The following is a 14,492-nucleotide window of genomic DNA, read 5'->3' as shown; positions in this document are numbered from 1 at the left end:
GCTGCCGGGCGAGCGCGGGGCCGGAGCCGGCGGCCTCTGCGGAGCGGCCCTGGCGGGGCTGCCCTTCCTGCGGGGAGCGGCGCCGGGCGCGGGCGGCCCCGAAAGTGAAACTCGAAACTGGTRTTCTACCTGTTTATTTATTTATTTATCATGCCGCATTGACAGCTTTTTGATAACCATTCATTGATTCCTTCGTTGACTCCTAGTTCTCTCTTCGCAGTGTAGCTGGCCTGCGCCATGCGTGGCGTCGCTCACCTCCCCGCCTTCGCTGCCCCCCGTGATCCCGTTTGTTCCGCACCCGGTTCCAGTCACGCATTCATTGCAAGGTGCTGCAGGATGCGGCTCGGAAACACCTGCCTGAGGTGTCGCACTTGTACTGCAGGGCTGCCATAGGGTGCAGGGCGTCCCCGTTTGGAAAACTGCGTTGCTTTACATAGCAGTTCTTGGGACTTCCTGCGGAGAGGCATCTTTCTTACAAAAGAGGGATYAATCGTGGGGACAAGCTGTGCTCCYGTGTAYGTGCTCTTATGTTCCTGCTGAAAACTGTGTAACTCTGGCTTAGCGTTGCGTGTCCCTTCTGATACCGACACATCACTTCTTTACACATTCTTCCTGAGAATTTGTCAGATGAAGAAGASAGACGTTAGGCAATTGGTAACAGAAAATACTTATTTTTTTAAGAAATAAGCACTAAATTTGGTTCACTCCCTGTCTTCTCACAGCACACTAGGTAGGCTGACACATGCACATCCCATGCCTTCTTATCCTTTGGAAATAAAACCTGAAAAATGCTAACAGGTGAGCATCCAACTAGTTCTTACTTTTTCTGTATTGGCTTTAATGTTGCTCCTTCCCACACATAATTCATATTCATTCCAAGAGCAACTTTAAAAGCCAGGGAACGACTTTACTGAAAGAAACATGAGGAAAGGGGAACAATTGCTGTTTATTATAATTTTTCAGTTGCTTAAGGGCCTGGCAGCATCTGCATAGACCCTCTTGCACAATTGCAGCAACTGCTGTACCAGACTTTAACAGGGTTGTTTCTGAATTTAGAAATAACAACAATTTATTCATGAGTTGTCTGCTTCCTTCAAAGCATGTTCTTTAAGAGTACTTTTTAAATGCTCTCTAGCTGTAGCTGTTTGTTGGTTCGGAAACAACTTGTTGCTTCATGCCACCTGTGACATTGAAATAAAAGGAGGAAGGAAAGTAACCACACATCTCCAGTACCTGTTACCATTTCAGTTTTACAACAGTCCTGAAAAACTGGGGTAAAAGGCTGCAAACTCGATTAAGCTAGAAAAATTGCACCAGAACTGTTGTGTGTCTTGAGCTCTTTTCCAGCTAGCACAGAAATAACATCAGTCACTGAATTAGTTTGCATTCAGAGTGCACAAAGTGGCAGGCTCCTTAACTCTGTGGTTTGATTTCTCCAAAGAGGCACTATCACCTTTCCACTTTTCAGGCAAGCAGTATCTTTGATTCCATTCAATCAATATAATTAACTTATGTATTTTCTCATTTGTAGCTAATCTATGATAGTTTTGCTCAGTATCTGGTAACGGAGAAGGGCTATGACAAAGACTTGCTGAATCTAACTTCAGAGAGCYTAGACTTCTGGTAAGTACACTGAAAATAACAAAGGCTGTCTTCAAACTTCCCTTTTTCTATAATTTGTAGGAAGCTCAGAAAATAGCTTGTTTATCTTTAGACAGTCTTCATCAGAGAGCAACAAAAATGATAAAGGGGCTGGAGCATCTCTCACATGAGGAAAGACCAAGTGAGTTGAACCTGTTTAGCCTGGAGAAGAGAAGGTTGAGAAGGGATCTGATCAGTGTGTATACGTACCTGAGGGGAGGATRTAACGAGGATGGGGCCAAACTCATCTCAGTGGTGGCCAGTGATAGTGGGTAAATGTTGAAACACAGGAAGTTCCATCTCCATGTGAGGAAGAACTTMCCTGTGAGGATGACAGAGCCCTGGCACAGGCTGCCCAAGGAGGTTGTGGAGTCTCCTTCTCTGGAGATCTTCCAAACCCACCTGGATGCCGCCCTGTGCCCCGTGCTCTGGGTGTGCAGGAGAGTTGGACTAGATGATCTCTAGAGGTCCCTGCCAACCTTAATGATTCTGTGATTCTGTGTTATGGTAATGATGCCCAATATAAAATCTCTAAATTATGAGTTTAAATACTTTTTGGAACAAGTGTTTGTCATGAACTACTTCTAACTTGGATATTTTCAAGACAGAACTGAATATCCAAGCTTGCTCTGTCTTGTGCTTCTAGTTCTTGAAAGAAAAGTTCTCAATCTGACTTTATTTCCTGTTTTATATATCTCTTATGTGTTCTAGCTTCAATTCAATTGGTAAATCCAGTAACTCTCAGGAGTTAGTCATATTTCATTTTTCTCTTGATAGATGTCTTTTTGTTTCTGTAAGGCAGAATAATCCCAACAATCTTCTGAAGACCAGTGACGTGACAGGGAGAAACTTAGGCAATTTAGACACCAAGCTGTAATCTAGAAAACTGAAAAGCTGGTCTGAAAAGCTGTTCCTGGTCTGAGCTGAGTGGTCTCTGAGCAAGAATGTGAATATGGGTTTTTGATATTCCAGCCTTAACAGGCTATTGTCTAGGTTTGGGGAGCTGGGGCGAGGGCTGCTCTTGAAGGCCTGGTTATTACCATTTTTTTTGTAGCAGAAACACATGTTTTTGAACAAATGAATGAGTTATGTGCAGAAAAAAAAAAGATCCTTTTTTTTTTCACAACTCAATGCTTACCGTTTTCCAGCCAGTTCTACTTTCCTCTTTCGTGTGACAAGGAATGTATCTGTATTCATCCAGAGGCATACAATTTGTTATTAACATCTAAAAGATACACAGACTTCAGTCCTTTTTTGGATCTGGGGGTTTATTAGCATTGACTTGCAGGCCCAGAGTGCTGACAGCTCCCTCAGTGCTGTTCTCCAGGCTTCTCATCAGCTTCATCCTCAAAAGGCTCAGGTCTGCCTGCTGTCTTCATGGCATCCCAACTTTCTTTTGGGTTTCTTGTGATAGAGGATGAAGGTGACATTACTTTTGTTTGTTTGTTTGTTTAGTCTTTGTTATTCTAGATATTGAACATTTAACTTGTTTTTCAAACAACCTGAACTAATATAAATTCACTTGTACCTTGCAAACGTAGATGTAAGCTACAAATTTCCTAGTGGAGCTGAAAACTCAGCAGAACATCTGCAGTGCCTTGTGCCTGTGCTTCACCTTGCTAGTGCTGCCTGGTAGAGCTTTGCTCCTACTTCACGTGCTCCTTAGGCATTCAGTGCCTCACTGAGATTGCTCTTCTGCCTCTTTCTCCATTAGTGACTGATATTATCAGACAAATAGTAGAGAAGGAAACTTGTAACAGAGAAAAAGGTTGTTTTTTATTAATTATTATTAGCTTCTTTTACTATTCTATTACTTCTATTACTATTAACTGAAGTGACTTAAATATCACATTTCTTGGTTTTATGTGTTTGACCCTTGATCCTCCAACCTTATCTATATGATTAGTCACGCTGAACTAACTCAACAGTGAGTGGAACAGGATTTATTTAGTAGGAATTTGCTATGTAAGTGAAATCCTGTCTTCATTTTAATAATATGTACTTGCCTATATACAGCATTGTTCAAACATCGAAGTGTTTGAAGGGTTGTGATTTTGGTGCTTTTGTGTAGCATCATTGTATAGCTTCTGTAACTGCATTTCATTATTGTGGTATATAATGAAGCATTCCTCTGAAAGCATTCCTTTAATCCTGTTTCTTCCTTTAAATTAATTTATATGCAGTTGTAAAGGTTTGGTGTTTGACCTTGAAGATGGAAACTTCCTGAAACTTGCAGAAGATGGAACAGTTTTGAGGTAATATCGACAACATATTTTTATTGCTAAACAAGGATCAACGTTTTACACTCTTTCTTAAAGCCATCTCTGATTTTTTAAAAATATTTACATGAATGTGCTGAAATTAGCACATAAAAGTTTAAATATTCTTTAATAACCTAGTGCCCAGTTTCTTTTAATATTTCTTAAGTGTTTTTTCATAACATCTCTGTGTTAGCTGCCAGTGAGGAATATCTATTTTTAATAAGCATATGATGAGTTTTTTACTGTGCTTTTTCATCAGATTATATATTAGTTAATGCTGTGGCTCAATACAGATTTAGTATTATGTTTCTACCAAAGACTCTGACTGCATACAGATCTTGAAATTAAATTCACTCTTTCAATGGCTACCAATATACTCTTTGCCCAGTTCTGCAAGGATCCAGGATTTTTTTTATTGTTGATTGTGAGTAGCAGCACTGACTTAGAGTTAGTGCTGCCAATGCTATTGACAGGAGCCTTTTTCTTCATTCTGCCTTGCACTCTGTGAGTATTGTGATACCTCAGAATGGCAGATAGACTCTTTGCACTGTGTTTTATTGTACAGATAATTCAACTATAATGTTCTCACACAACTGAGAATATTAAATAGCATGGAATGACTGTGTCAGCAAGTGAAACACAGTAGCGGTGCCCCAAAATAGTCTATCCTCTGTGTACTATGCTTTTAATTTATGGAAGATTGTAATGCATATGATAAAACTTCAGGACCTAGAAAASTTATCGGTTGTAACTAGAGCTACGTCTGAGGTGAACATCAGTTCAAAGGTATCTACCTTCGTATTCAGTACATTACTGTGCATTAGAAGTAGTTTGGCTGCTGAAAAGGGTTTTTTTTTTTTAATATCTTCTTAATTGCATGAAACAGAGCAAGCCATGGTACGAAGCGCATGACATCTGAAGAGATCCTGGAGACTTACGGAAGAAGAGAATGGAAGCATTTTGGTGCAGTCAGTGGAATGCTTTCCCGCTCAGGTAGGTGCATCTTGGTATGCTGTGTTCTTCAGAATTGCCCTGGCTATTTCAGTGCTGCCTGGCTAGGGTTTGTTCTAACTACAAATGCTTCAAATATTTCAAAGTATTTGAGCTGAGAAGTACTGGAGTACATAGGTTGTTGGAGGGCAGAGCTTGATTTTATATTGTAAATGTCTGAAAACAACCTACCACCTGCCAAAACTGCCACCCGTAAGGACAAGTTGTAAGGACAGCTACCACCCTGCAAGGACACTGCAAGGGACGTTGCTTGTGTCTTCTTTGTTACTCAGACCTGAATCAGCCATTAAAAGTTTGTGTTAATTGGCAATAAGTAAAATTAAGATACATTCCCCAAGTCAGTCCCACAAAATTTACTGCTAGGAAAAATATTTGAAGAGTTGTATGGTGGCTGCCCTAACTCTTAAAATGCTCCTGGTCTCCCCTACTTTTAGAACTATAATAATTATTTTAAAAATCTCACTGCCTTGCTAATGTATAGATTAACAGCTTTCAGTTATTAATTGAGTGAAACTCGAAGAGTGAATAAAGTCTAGTAAATTTTTCATTAGATTAGGAAGCAGGCAGTGTTTGTTACTGGTAAATCCAAATAGGAGTTTATAATAACAGTATTTTTATTACTATAGTTATTATTTGTAATTAAACTTTGAAATATGAATTAGAGGAAGCGTTTTGAGGGGAGCTGATTTTTTTCCTTCTTCTTTTTTCCAGCCAAGTACTATTTGTATGATAATTATTTTGACCTACCAGGAGCACTCCTTTGTGCCAGGATTGTGGACAGCTTAGATCGGGTAAGAACAAGATTGTTTTAAACAAAATATTCTGTTATCTTTTCCCTCATTATAAGATGCATGCAAATAGTGTATTCAACAAAGTTAAGGTCTGTTGCTTTTTTTCTGCTTTGGAACTTTGCATCCTGGATTTATAATGTATTAATATTATCTCCCAAGCTAATTGTGAGACACAAACTCAAAATATATTTACTTCCACCAGAGGGCACAAATAACTTGCATAAGAATAGGTAAATACGTTTTGCTTAAGTTTAGTTTTTGATATGCAGAATACTGTTCTTAAATTCTTTTTTTAATTGAATTAACAGTACTTAAATAAAGTCTAGCATAACTCTTCTAGAAAACATGATTTGCTAATTTGTAGGACTGGTGAATGAGTTGAAAGCTCCTTAAAGTGTTTTTGTCTTAAATATATTGATCTGATATAAATAAACCTCTAGAACAGTAGCTGATTTTGTTGCTCTTGTTCTGCTAAGCAACATGTTCAATTCTCAGGACAAGACAAACAAAAAAAAAAACAAAGAGCAATTGCCTGAACTTTATTCAGTGTTATATAGACATTATTCAGTGTTATATAGACAAACACTATGTCCTAAGTTTTACTTTTGAAGTTAGAATCCTTGGATTCAGTTGTGTATTCTTCCATTAGAGGAAATATCCTCGCTGCAATAGAATACTGCTCTAATCTTTTGGCTATAAGCTACTGGCTAAAGATACCAAAGCACCACCACACCATTAAAAATTGTAGATTCTAAGCTGTGTCCACAAAGTGGAATTCAGAGCTGTGAGGGAGGTGTCTGCAGTCCTGTGGTGCTCCGCTCCCAAAGGAGATGAGCTGAGTAGATTGCTGTCCAAGTACAGACGCTACATGAGCAGTTATCTGAAGGTAGCTTATAGGGAGGCTTAGAGGACAGGAGCGTCATGAGACGCTTAATGGGATTTTAGTGGCTGATTAATCTCCCTCCCCTACTGTCTGCAGCTTAGAACCATTTCTCAGAAGTGACAATTTTGTCGTATTATTTTATTCTATATTTAATGTCTCATATCAAGTCAGCTATTTGTAGAGGGTGATGCCAAGGCATGTCATAGCATGTGTGTAACAGTCATGTACATCCAGTTAGTAGGCCAGAAGCTAGAAAACAGACCCTGTCTTCAGCCTGAGAGAATTAAGCTCATGTCCTCCTTTTTTAAAGAGCTAGTAGAGTTGGGTCATACATCTTTATCAGGCAGCAATTCTGGAATATTTTACTGCATGTTGGTCCAGTTTCAACAGGAGGGCTAAAATAATTCCCAGGAGTGCTACTATCAGTGGGATGATTAAGGACACAAGATGAGAGATGGTGGGTTAAACTTCTCCAGCACTTGTGCGCTGGACATGTGCTGCAATTGTTAAGCTATTTTCCTGAGATGGTAGAGACCATCACATTTTCTTCCTCATTTTTAAAACAAAATGGATGCTTCTGCTCCTTGTTATGGAAGTGTGTTTAATAAAGTTATTTTTTCATCCTCTTTCCAGAAGATATTTTTAGGATCAGGAAAGTTTCTTACTGGAAATAGAGCTTCCAGGTTTGGGCTTCAGTATGGGTTTAGTTGAGGGGTGGTCCCTGGGCCATTCTAGCCTGTTACAAGCAAAGCTGTTCCTAGGCTGTCCCAGATGCTTGCCTGCTTTCAGAGAAAGGAGAGGAGCTTCTTGGTGACTTGGACTTTGCACTGAAGCTCTACACAAAGTCTTTGTCTCATACTTACTTCAGCTAGGAAATCCCATTTGATAATCCCTGACAGATTCGTGGTGGACTGAGTGGGCCTACACCCAGTTTCTATTATTTTAGAAATAATAGTTAATATAAATTATTATAATAAGCGTAAGAAATAATTATATACTTTGATAGTACAACTTGCTGGTTGTCAAGTCAAAACTGTTTGTCCAGAGGACACAGTGGCAGATTAAGCCTGAAATATCAATTTACTTAAGCGCTTATAAACACCGTGTTTTTTGCTGGAAACATTAGGTTTGTTCCTGTTAGGTTTTTGCGGTTCTTGACAGCACCTGATGCTTACAAAGAGGGTCATTTTTCATGTAGTGGTGCAGAAGCAGGCTGACAGGTTGAGAACACAGAGGGCAATGACATGAAATCTGTCGATAATTGCATCAAAATACCTGCTTAGGTGGGCGTGGAAAGCCTGTAACAAGACTATAAAAATAATTTCCATGGGGTCCAAGCTTAGAGGTGTTCAGACTATACTGCCTGCTTACTGCTGCCCTGTAGGACTGAGTATCTCTTAGGAGCTGCATAATTAGCCCTCTACTCTGTAGCAGGGTCTCGTTGCCTTGCTGCATCCGTATTTAATTCAGTGCTCTTAAGGTTGGTAGTGTCTGAGAGCGCTGTGGGATGCAGCTCATTCAGAAGCTTTTCCTCTCCCTTTGTGTGATCCCGCAAGGGCAGCTGAGGTCAGGTGGAGCGTTTCTGCGCCCTGCTCTTCGGATGGCTTTCTAGGAATGGCAAGAGGCTGTTTGTGAGCACAGATTGCTTTTCCCTGTCATTCTGCCAGAGCTAAGGTTTGGCAGTCTTCAAAGTACAATGCAGCACAGCGCTGCTCAGCCTGGTCTCTGGCTGAATATTTTGTATCATGCTTGGGGTGGAGTTGCTGGCACAAGGACACGACCACTAAATTCTAGTGAGTGTTTGTGTCAGTTCAAAGAATGGAAGGTGATAGGAATGCCAGATTTTAGTACAGAATATACAGCCACAGGAATTTCTTTTTCCCAATTATCAGTCGAATGGTTCATTCAATAAGTTGCTGTTCCATCTAATGCTTCTATTTGCTGTAATGTTTTAGAGTTCGTTGCAAATATTAAYCCTTTTGCCTTTACCCTCCATTCTGCCTCCCCACACCATATTCTCCTGAAGAAGAAAGGTAACTTGTCTGTGATCACTCAAAGCTCATAGCCAAGACAGGTTTTGAGTCCTGAACTCCTAAATCCCACTGACTAAGGCTGTTTTACCCTTTTACAAAATCGTATTTATTCATGGTGTTCTTATCATTGTCTCCATATGTAAGGTAAAAATGACTGATGCTTGATGTAATGACTAGGTTCCATTGATTCTTACAGCATGATAAGCAGAAAAAATACGACTTTTGGAAGGACATGGTGGCTGCGATCCAGCATAATTATAAAATATCAGCTTTTAAAGGTAAGTGGGAGCAGTGAAAGTTTATTATAATAGCTSAAAATATTTCATGTGCTTGCCAGAGACGAGTACATCCGTAAGTATGCTGTATTTTACTCAATGCAGTTTTTGCTTTTCCAACTTACAGTTTTATAGTAGACGTGTTTACACTGAAGTAGAAAATCTTTATCCTATATATAGCTTATTTGCAGTTGTTTTCATATCCTTAAAAACACTTATGCTGTGCTGTTTCACTGAATACAATGGGAAAAATAATTTTATTCTGTAATTGGTACTGTAGTATGGGCATCCTCGAACTGTTTAACTATGATGTTCCCTGTATTATTGTATTAATGAATAAAACATATTGAAAAACCTTAAGTAACTACTATTTGATACATTTCCTTTAGCACTCTAGTTTTGATCAGTACTCATTATGTGATTAGTTGAGGCAATGGTGAGAACACTGTATTTTTTTTTATTGTTTTGAATTTCTATTCAAATTACTAGAAATTCCAAAAGATTTTTTTTTAAGATAAGAAGCCTTCCCCCACCAAAAATGTTAGTATATGTTAGAATATGTTAGAATATGTTAGAATACTCAAGTGCTTTGGTCTTTCTGTCTCCATTGAAGGTTAGAGTACGTATGGTACTTATTCATGAATGTGATAAAAACATCTTATGTTTTTGACTGATATTAAAGAAATCAATTCTAATCAACTGTAACCATTTTTCTTCAGAGTTCACATTAATTCTTTTTTTTTTTTTTCAAATCATGACTGGTGTTTGTCRTCATCTCTGTTACAAAAAACATCTGGCACATGCACAAGAGTAATGCAGTTTTGGATAATGTGGTAACTGGTAGGTATGAGCTATTTTGAATAGGTTTTGTAAAATCAGAAGTTGTAGGGCAATGCAGATTACACACAGTACTTGAAAGTTTTAATGTATAAAAGTGCTGAGGTCTGTCTGTCATCTTTTTGAAATGTTTCATAGTGGCCTTTACTTCAGTAACCTGGTCCCAGGGATAAGGCACTGCAGGAGTTTAGAAGAGCTGGAGCTTTCCCCCTGTGCTGTGTACCTGTGATATTCSTACGGAACATCTCTTTTTGCTTCAGATTCTCCTCCATGGAGTGTAAATCATACTAGTCTTCTGCTGCAGGTTTATGCTTGGTCTTGGTGATGTGTTTTTCCTTTCCCCCCTCAGCTGCCAGATTAATGTGACTTCCTGCGGGGCCTCTCAAAGCTGGCTCTAGCCCAGTTTTACATCCTATGGTCTTTCCATGCATGGGCCTGGAAACCACAACCTCTTGCCTTAGCTCCATGCCCTCAATGCCTTGCAGATGGTTTAACCCTTCAGAGAAAAACAGGGCTCGCCCACAGGTGCTCAAGGTAAATTTTGTAAAGCAAACATATTAGGCGCTTGATTGAGGACACGTAAAGTTCCCAGATCTGCTATCTCAGTAGTGCCATTGTCAGTTGCAGAGCAGAACGACTGGCAGTTTTATTTTTTAAAACCCATAAAGTGTTTGCAAGTCACTCTGGCTCTGGTTTGTTGTCAGTATGCCCTGGTTTCTCTGTGTCCCTTCTCCTTTTCACATGATTTCTTTGATCATTAGTCACGTGTCTGGTGGGTTTTGCTTTTCATTGTCTTAGCCATGGTAATTGCCTTAGATAATAGGCCGTTTTTTTTTTTTAATGCCTTTTTCAGAAAGCCATGATCATCTTGACTTTCAGGTTAATGCAGGAGATTAACCCCATCTTCTGGTTATAAGGAAGTGAAGACCTGAGACTTGCAGAAAAAACATAAAATAGAAAGAATATAAGATCCTAAACAGTTGTACTCAAATCCTCCTTTGTGAAGGAGGACCCCCAAGCTGAGGAAATCTGTTAAAAATCCTCTTATAAAAGCATGATGTCAAAATAGTGAAAGCACAGTGACAGAGTAGTAGTGAACGTGAACATTCTCATAACAACACCTGCAGAACAGATGCTCACCTTTTATATCAATTGCAGGTAGCAATTTTGTGAGAATATGTTTTTTGTAAAACTCAAGTTTCACTTAAGACTGGGATATTTTGCTGCTTTAAGGTGGTTAATATTTCTCCATGTGTATTTCATTTAGCATATTTTCTATTTCTCGGTGTATAAATTAGTAAAGAGCAATTTTGAAGGAAATGTCATGTGGCAATATGGTTTACACTGTATAATTATGCCTCTGCCACAATCCATTATGGAAATTAAATTTGATCTTAAAAAGAGTAATAAGAAACATTTCCACATCAAAATATTTCTTGATTTTGACAGAAAAAGAAAGGTATTTTTTTAGAAAGAATATTCTTATTAAAACTTCTTAAATCAAAAATTTATACATTTATAGAATGTCTCTTAAAAACTAATTCCTCTATCACATGATTGCCTTTCCCTATCATTTCCCTGACACTTCTGGTACATACAGCAATTGCACCTATATATACTGCATTTATGATATTTTCAGTGCATTATATGGTTATATTTTATGTTGGAAATAAAGAGTCTTCATAAATTGCACATGAGAAGGCTTGAAGGGATATGCTGTCAGATTTCAAGGGTGCATCTGAGAAATTTGTCATTATTTTCAAAAAAAAGAGGAGTGCTAGTCATAACACCTTTTTTAATAATTTGCATTTTATCTGTCTGGTTTTATGTAATGGTCTCTTGAAATGCGATGTCTATGCATGTGAAATGTGATTTCTTTTTGGTGGTGGGGGAGAACTTCAGATTTTTCTGGAATACCTTGTCCCCAAGCGCTTTCACAGACAAACACACACTTTGTTATTACAGGTTTGCAGGGTTGCCCTGTTGTGTTGACAGACCATAATTTATCTAGATGCCGGAGATATCTCTATGCTTTCTATGCAGTTTTAAATACAATGAACAAAAAACTGAGATACATTTCTGTCTGAAAGAAAATAATTTTTCTAAAATGCTGTAGAATGTTAGGAATTCCTAATATTGGTAGAGTTTGGAGAAAAGAGACCACTATTTATTTGTATTAATCCTGAAAATGACAGAAAAGATATGAGCAAGCAAATTTGTTAGACTTCTCTTCCTTGACTTTTCAGCTAAATAGAGAAGAGATCATTTGAGTATCTTATGCACTGATAACCATCTGAGAACAACTGAAATTCAAAAAAATATTTATGGCTTTTGGACATTAGTGTTTGTGCTCTTACTTGTGTTTTTGTTTAATCTCTCATTTAATCTCATATAGGATTTTTTTTTTCTTTAACGTCATGATTCTGAAAACTGTTGAGGTTTTTGAAAAGAACTTTTAATAAGATAGGTTGCTCATCTTCTTCTGGAGAAGACATTAAAAAATAAAAAAAACAAAAGCAGACCTATTAGACAAACACAAAGTGCTTCAAAAGTCCTCAGTCTCCTGGGAAGAAGAGTTGAAGGGCACTGTGATTTTAACTGTTCTTTCTGGGTCATACAACTGTCACCCATATTATTGCCTGATTGCATCTGTGTCTTCCAAAGCCCAACATGGGCAATCTTCTCTTCCTGCTTCAACAGCATATAAGCAGAACCGACTTCTTTGAAGCTTTTCTTTTATCTTCTGATAAATAATAGTTTATAATTGCTCATGATGATTAAGAACCTTAAAAACCCTCTCAAAGTTTCTTCTAGGTTATGAATCCAAAGCTAAAATCAAGGTATAAGCTATGTTTGTATCAAATTTTTCTGTATAATTTCTAAATCTTCAATGTTTTTGGTTGCTTTCTTCATGTCTGGATGCTTATGAAAAGTCATCAAAAAGACAGATCGCAAGTAATAATTTGTAGATTTATCTATAGGCCTCTATGCCTGCTCACTGGAGGAGCAAAGACATGAAAGGACAAAACCTGGTTTCATTTAAAGTGCACGCAAGACAAGTATTACTGAACTTTACTTTCAAGAATACAGTGAGAAGACTAGTTAATTAGAATCACAGGACATTAATATACTGCTGGGCACCTCAGGAAATTTAAACGTGTGCTTTGGCCTGCATTTCACATACAAAACGTTAAGCAAAACTTTACAGCTACTGAGCAGTCTTTTCCATCTCCAGTACTCAGTCTCTTGTTTTTGAAACAAAAGTGCCAAATCAATTGAACATATTGGCAGCAGCATGTGTTATGTTTAAATACTAGAATGATGAATTAGTGAATTTATGCAAGTGACTGCATAGGGAAACATTTTAGCACAATGAAAAAAAAGAAAGAATTCTTAGCAGATCTGGAATTAGTTTTTGTTTAAAACAAGAAAGTGGAAAGGTGAAGAGTGACATGTCAAGACTGAAGTGTCTTGGATTGTATTTTGCCTCGAAAGAAGGAAGTATAAGAGAATTGCTACTTGTAACTTGTGCTACTGTCCACTGTATTATTTCTGTACAAACATTTGTCTGTATGATTTGTAATAGAATTGCCAGTTTCACTTGCTTAAGTCTACTTGGTGGCTAAATAAGCAGTTCTAATGTTACTCTCTCCTTCCGTATTTATTATTTTAACAAAGCATAGCCTAAATAGCCTACAAATTTCCTTGCCTTCAGTAAAGAGAGCTAAAACAGTTCTGCAAAAGTACTTTGTTCATAGTTCAGTACAGTTTTTTGAAACTATATAGTATCACTAATGATGGATCACCTTAGTGGTTCCCTGACTGTTGTTATTAATCCCAACATTTTTTCAAATGCTTAGAAATTTAAGGTTACAAATGTACACATAGTACATAGTGTAATACAGATTAATATAATATCTAATATTTGAATATAGGGCCAATATGATTATGTGTTCTGAGTGATTACTGTTGTCATCAGATGAATTCAACATTTCAGTAAAATATATTCCCAGGTTTGCATGGGTAATTAAAACAGTTGTTTTTAGGAGGAATATCTCTGTGAATGTGAGTGTCAGTATTTGTGAAGATATGCTCTGCTGCTTTTAATRATGGGTGTGTTTTACTATACTCCTAATATTGTAGTTTAGATGAATATTAATTAGGAGTTTAAGATACTGAATTAGTGTCTTGCTAGAGATTACAAAATGTGCCTTAAAAAAGTAGTTGAGTGGATTTCTAAGCTTCAGATCTAATTGCTTTCTCCTATAGTAAAATTCTTAGCTCTTCACAAAAAGACTATAATTTCTAAATTTACTAAGATAGATTTTATATAATAAGAAAAGTAGAACAAAATAAAAACTCTGATGTGATATATGCTGTATTAGAGTTGTGTTTTCTTGACCTCTATTTTATAGCTTAAAGATGAAGCTGACAGCAGACTAATCTTCCTGAAGTATATTCTGTGCGAATTGAGATGAGCACTCTATATCTGAAACTATTTACTTTAAATAATAYCTTTCATTAATTCAGGTATTGTGAAGTATCATGTTGAGACATGGAATGACTACTTTGCATATTCCAAGAAATGATATTTAGAAATACTGATTTTTCTCTTAAAAAAAGACAGGTACATCATATTAATTCATAAACTTTTAATGTTGCATTCAGTTGGACAATCATTTGAAACATCATTTGAAACAAAGCTTTCAGAAATAAATTTCTATGGCAATCTTCTAAAAACATAAAATATTATTTTATTA

At 37.4% G+C, this 14,492-nt stretch overlaps 1 protein-coding gene across 1 annotated transcript in view; it reads left to right on the top strand.

Annotated features, from left to right (window-relative positions):
• NT5DC1 (5'-nucleotidase domain containing 1) overlaps positions 1 to 14,492 on the top strand; it is a 130,015-nt gene that overhangs the window by 412 nt on the left and 115,111 nt on the right. The window contains exons 2-6 of the mRNA XM_026045656.1: positions 1,532 to 1,623; positions 3,825 to 3,896; positions 4,789 to 4,895; positions 5,625 to 5,704; positions 8,817 to 8,898. Of these exons, the coding sequence (XP_025901441.1) occupies positions 1,532 to 1,623; positions 3,825 to 3,896; positions 4,789 to 4,895; positions 5,625 to 5,704; positions 8,817 to 8,898 (433 nt within the window). The remainder of the gene's footprint in view (positions 1 to 1,531; positions 1,624 to 3,824; positions 3,897 to 4,788; positions 4,896 to 5,624; positions 5,705 to 8,816; positions 8,899 to 14,492) is intronic.

The sequence above is a fragment of the Nothoprocta perdicaria genome, unplaced genomic scaffold (assembly GCF_003342845.1).
Source record: "Nothoprocta perdicaria isolate Ctin4 unplaced genomic scaffold, notPer1 scaffold_409, whole genome shotgun sequence".
In the NCBI taxonomy this organism is placed as follows: domain Eukaryota; kingdom Metazoa; phylum Chordata; class Aves; order Tinamiformes; family Tinamidae; genus Nothoprocta; species Nothoprocta perdicaria.
Note: the sequence above shows the minus strand (reverse complement) of the source record. Positions and strands in the feature narration are given on the sequence as shown.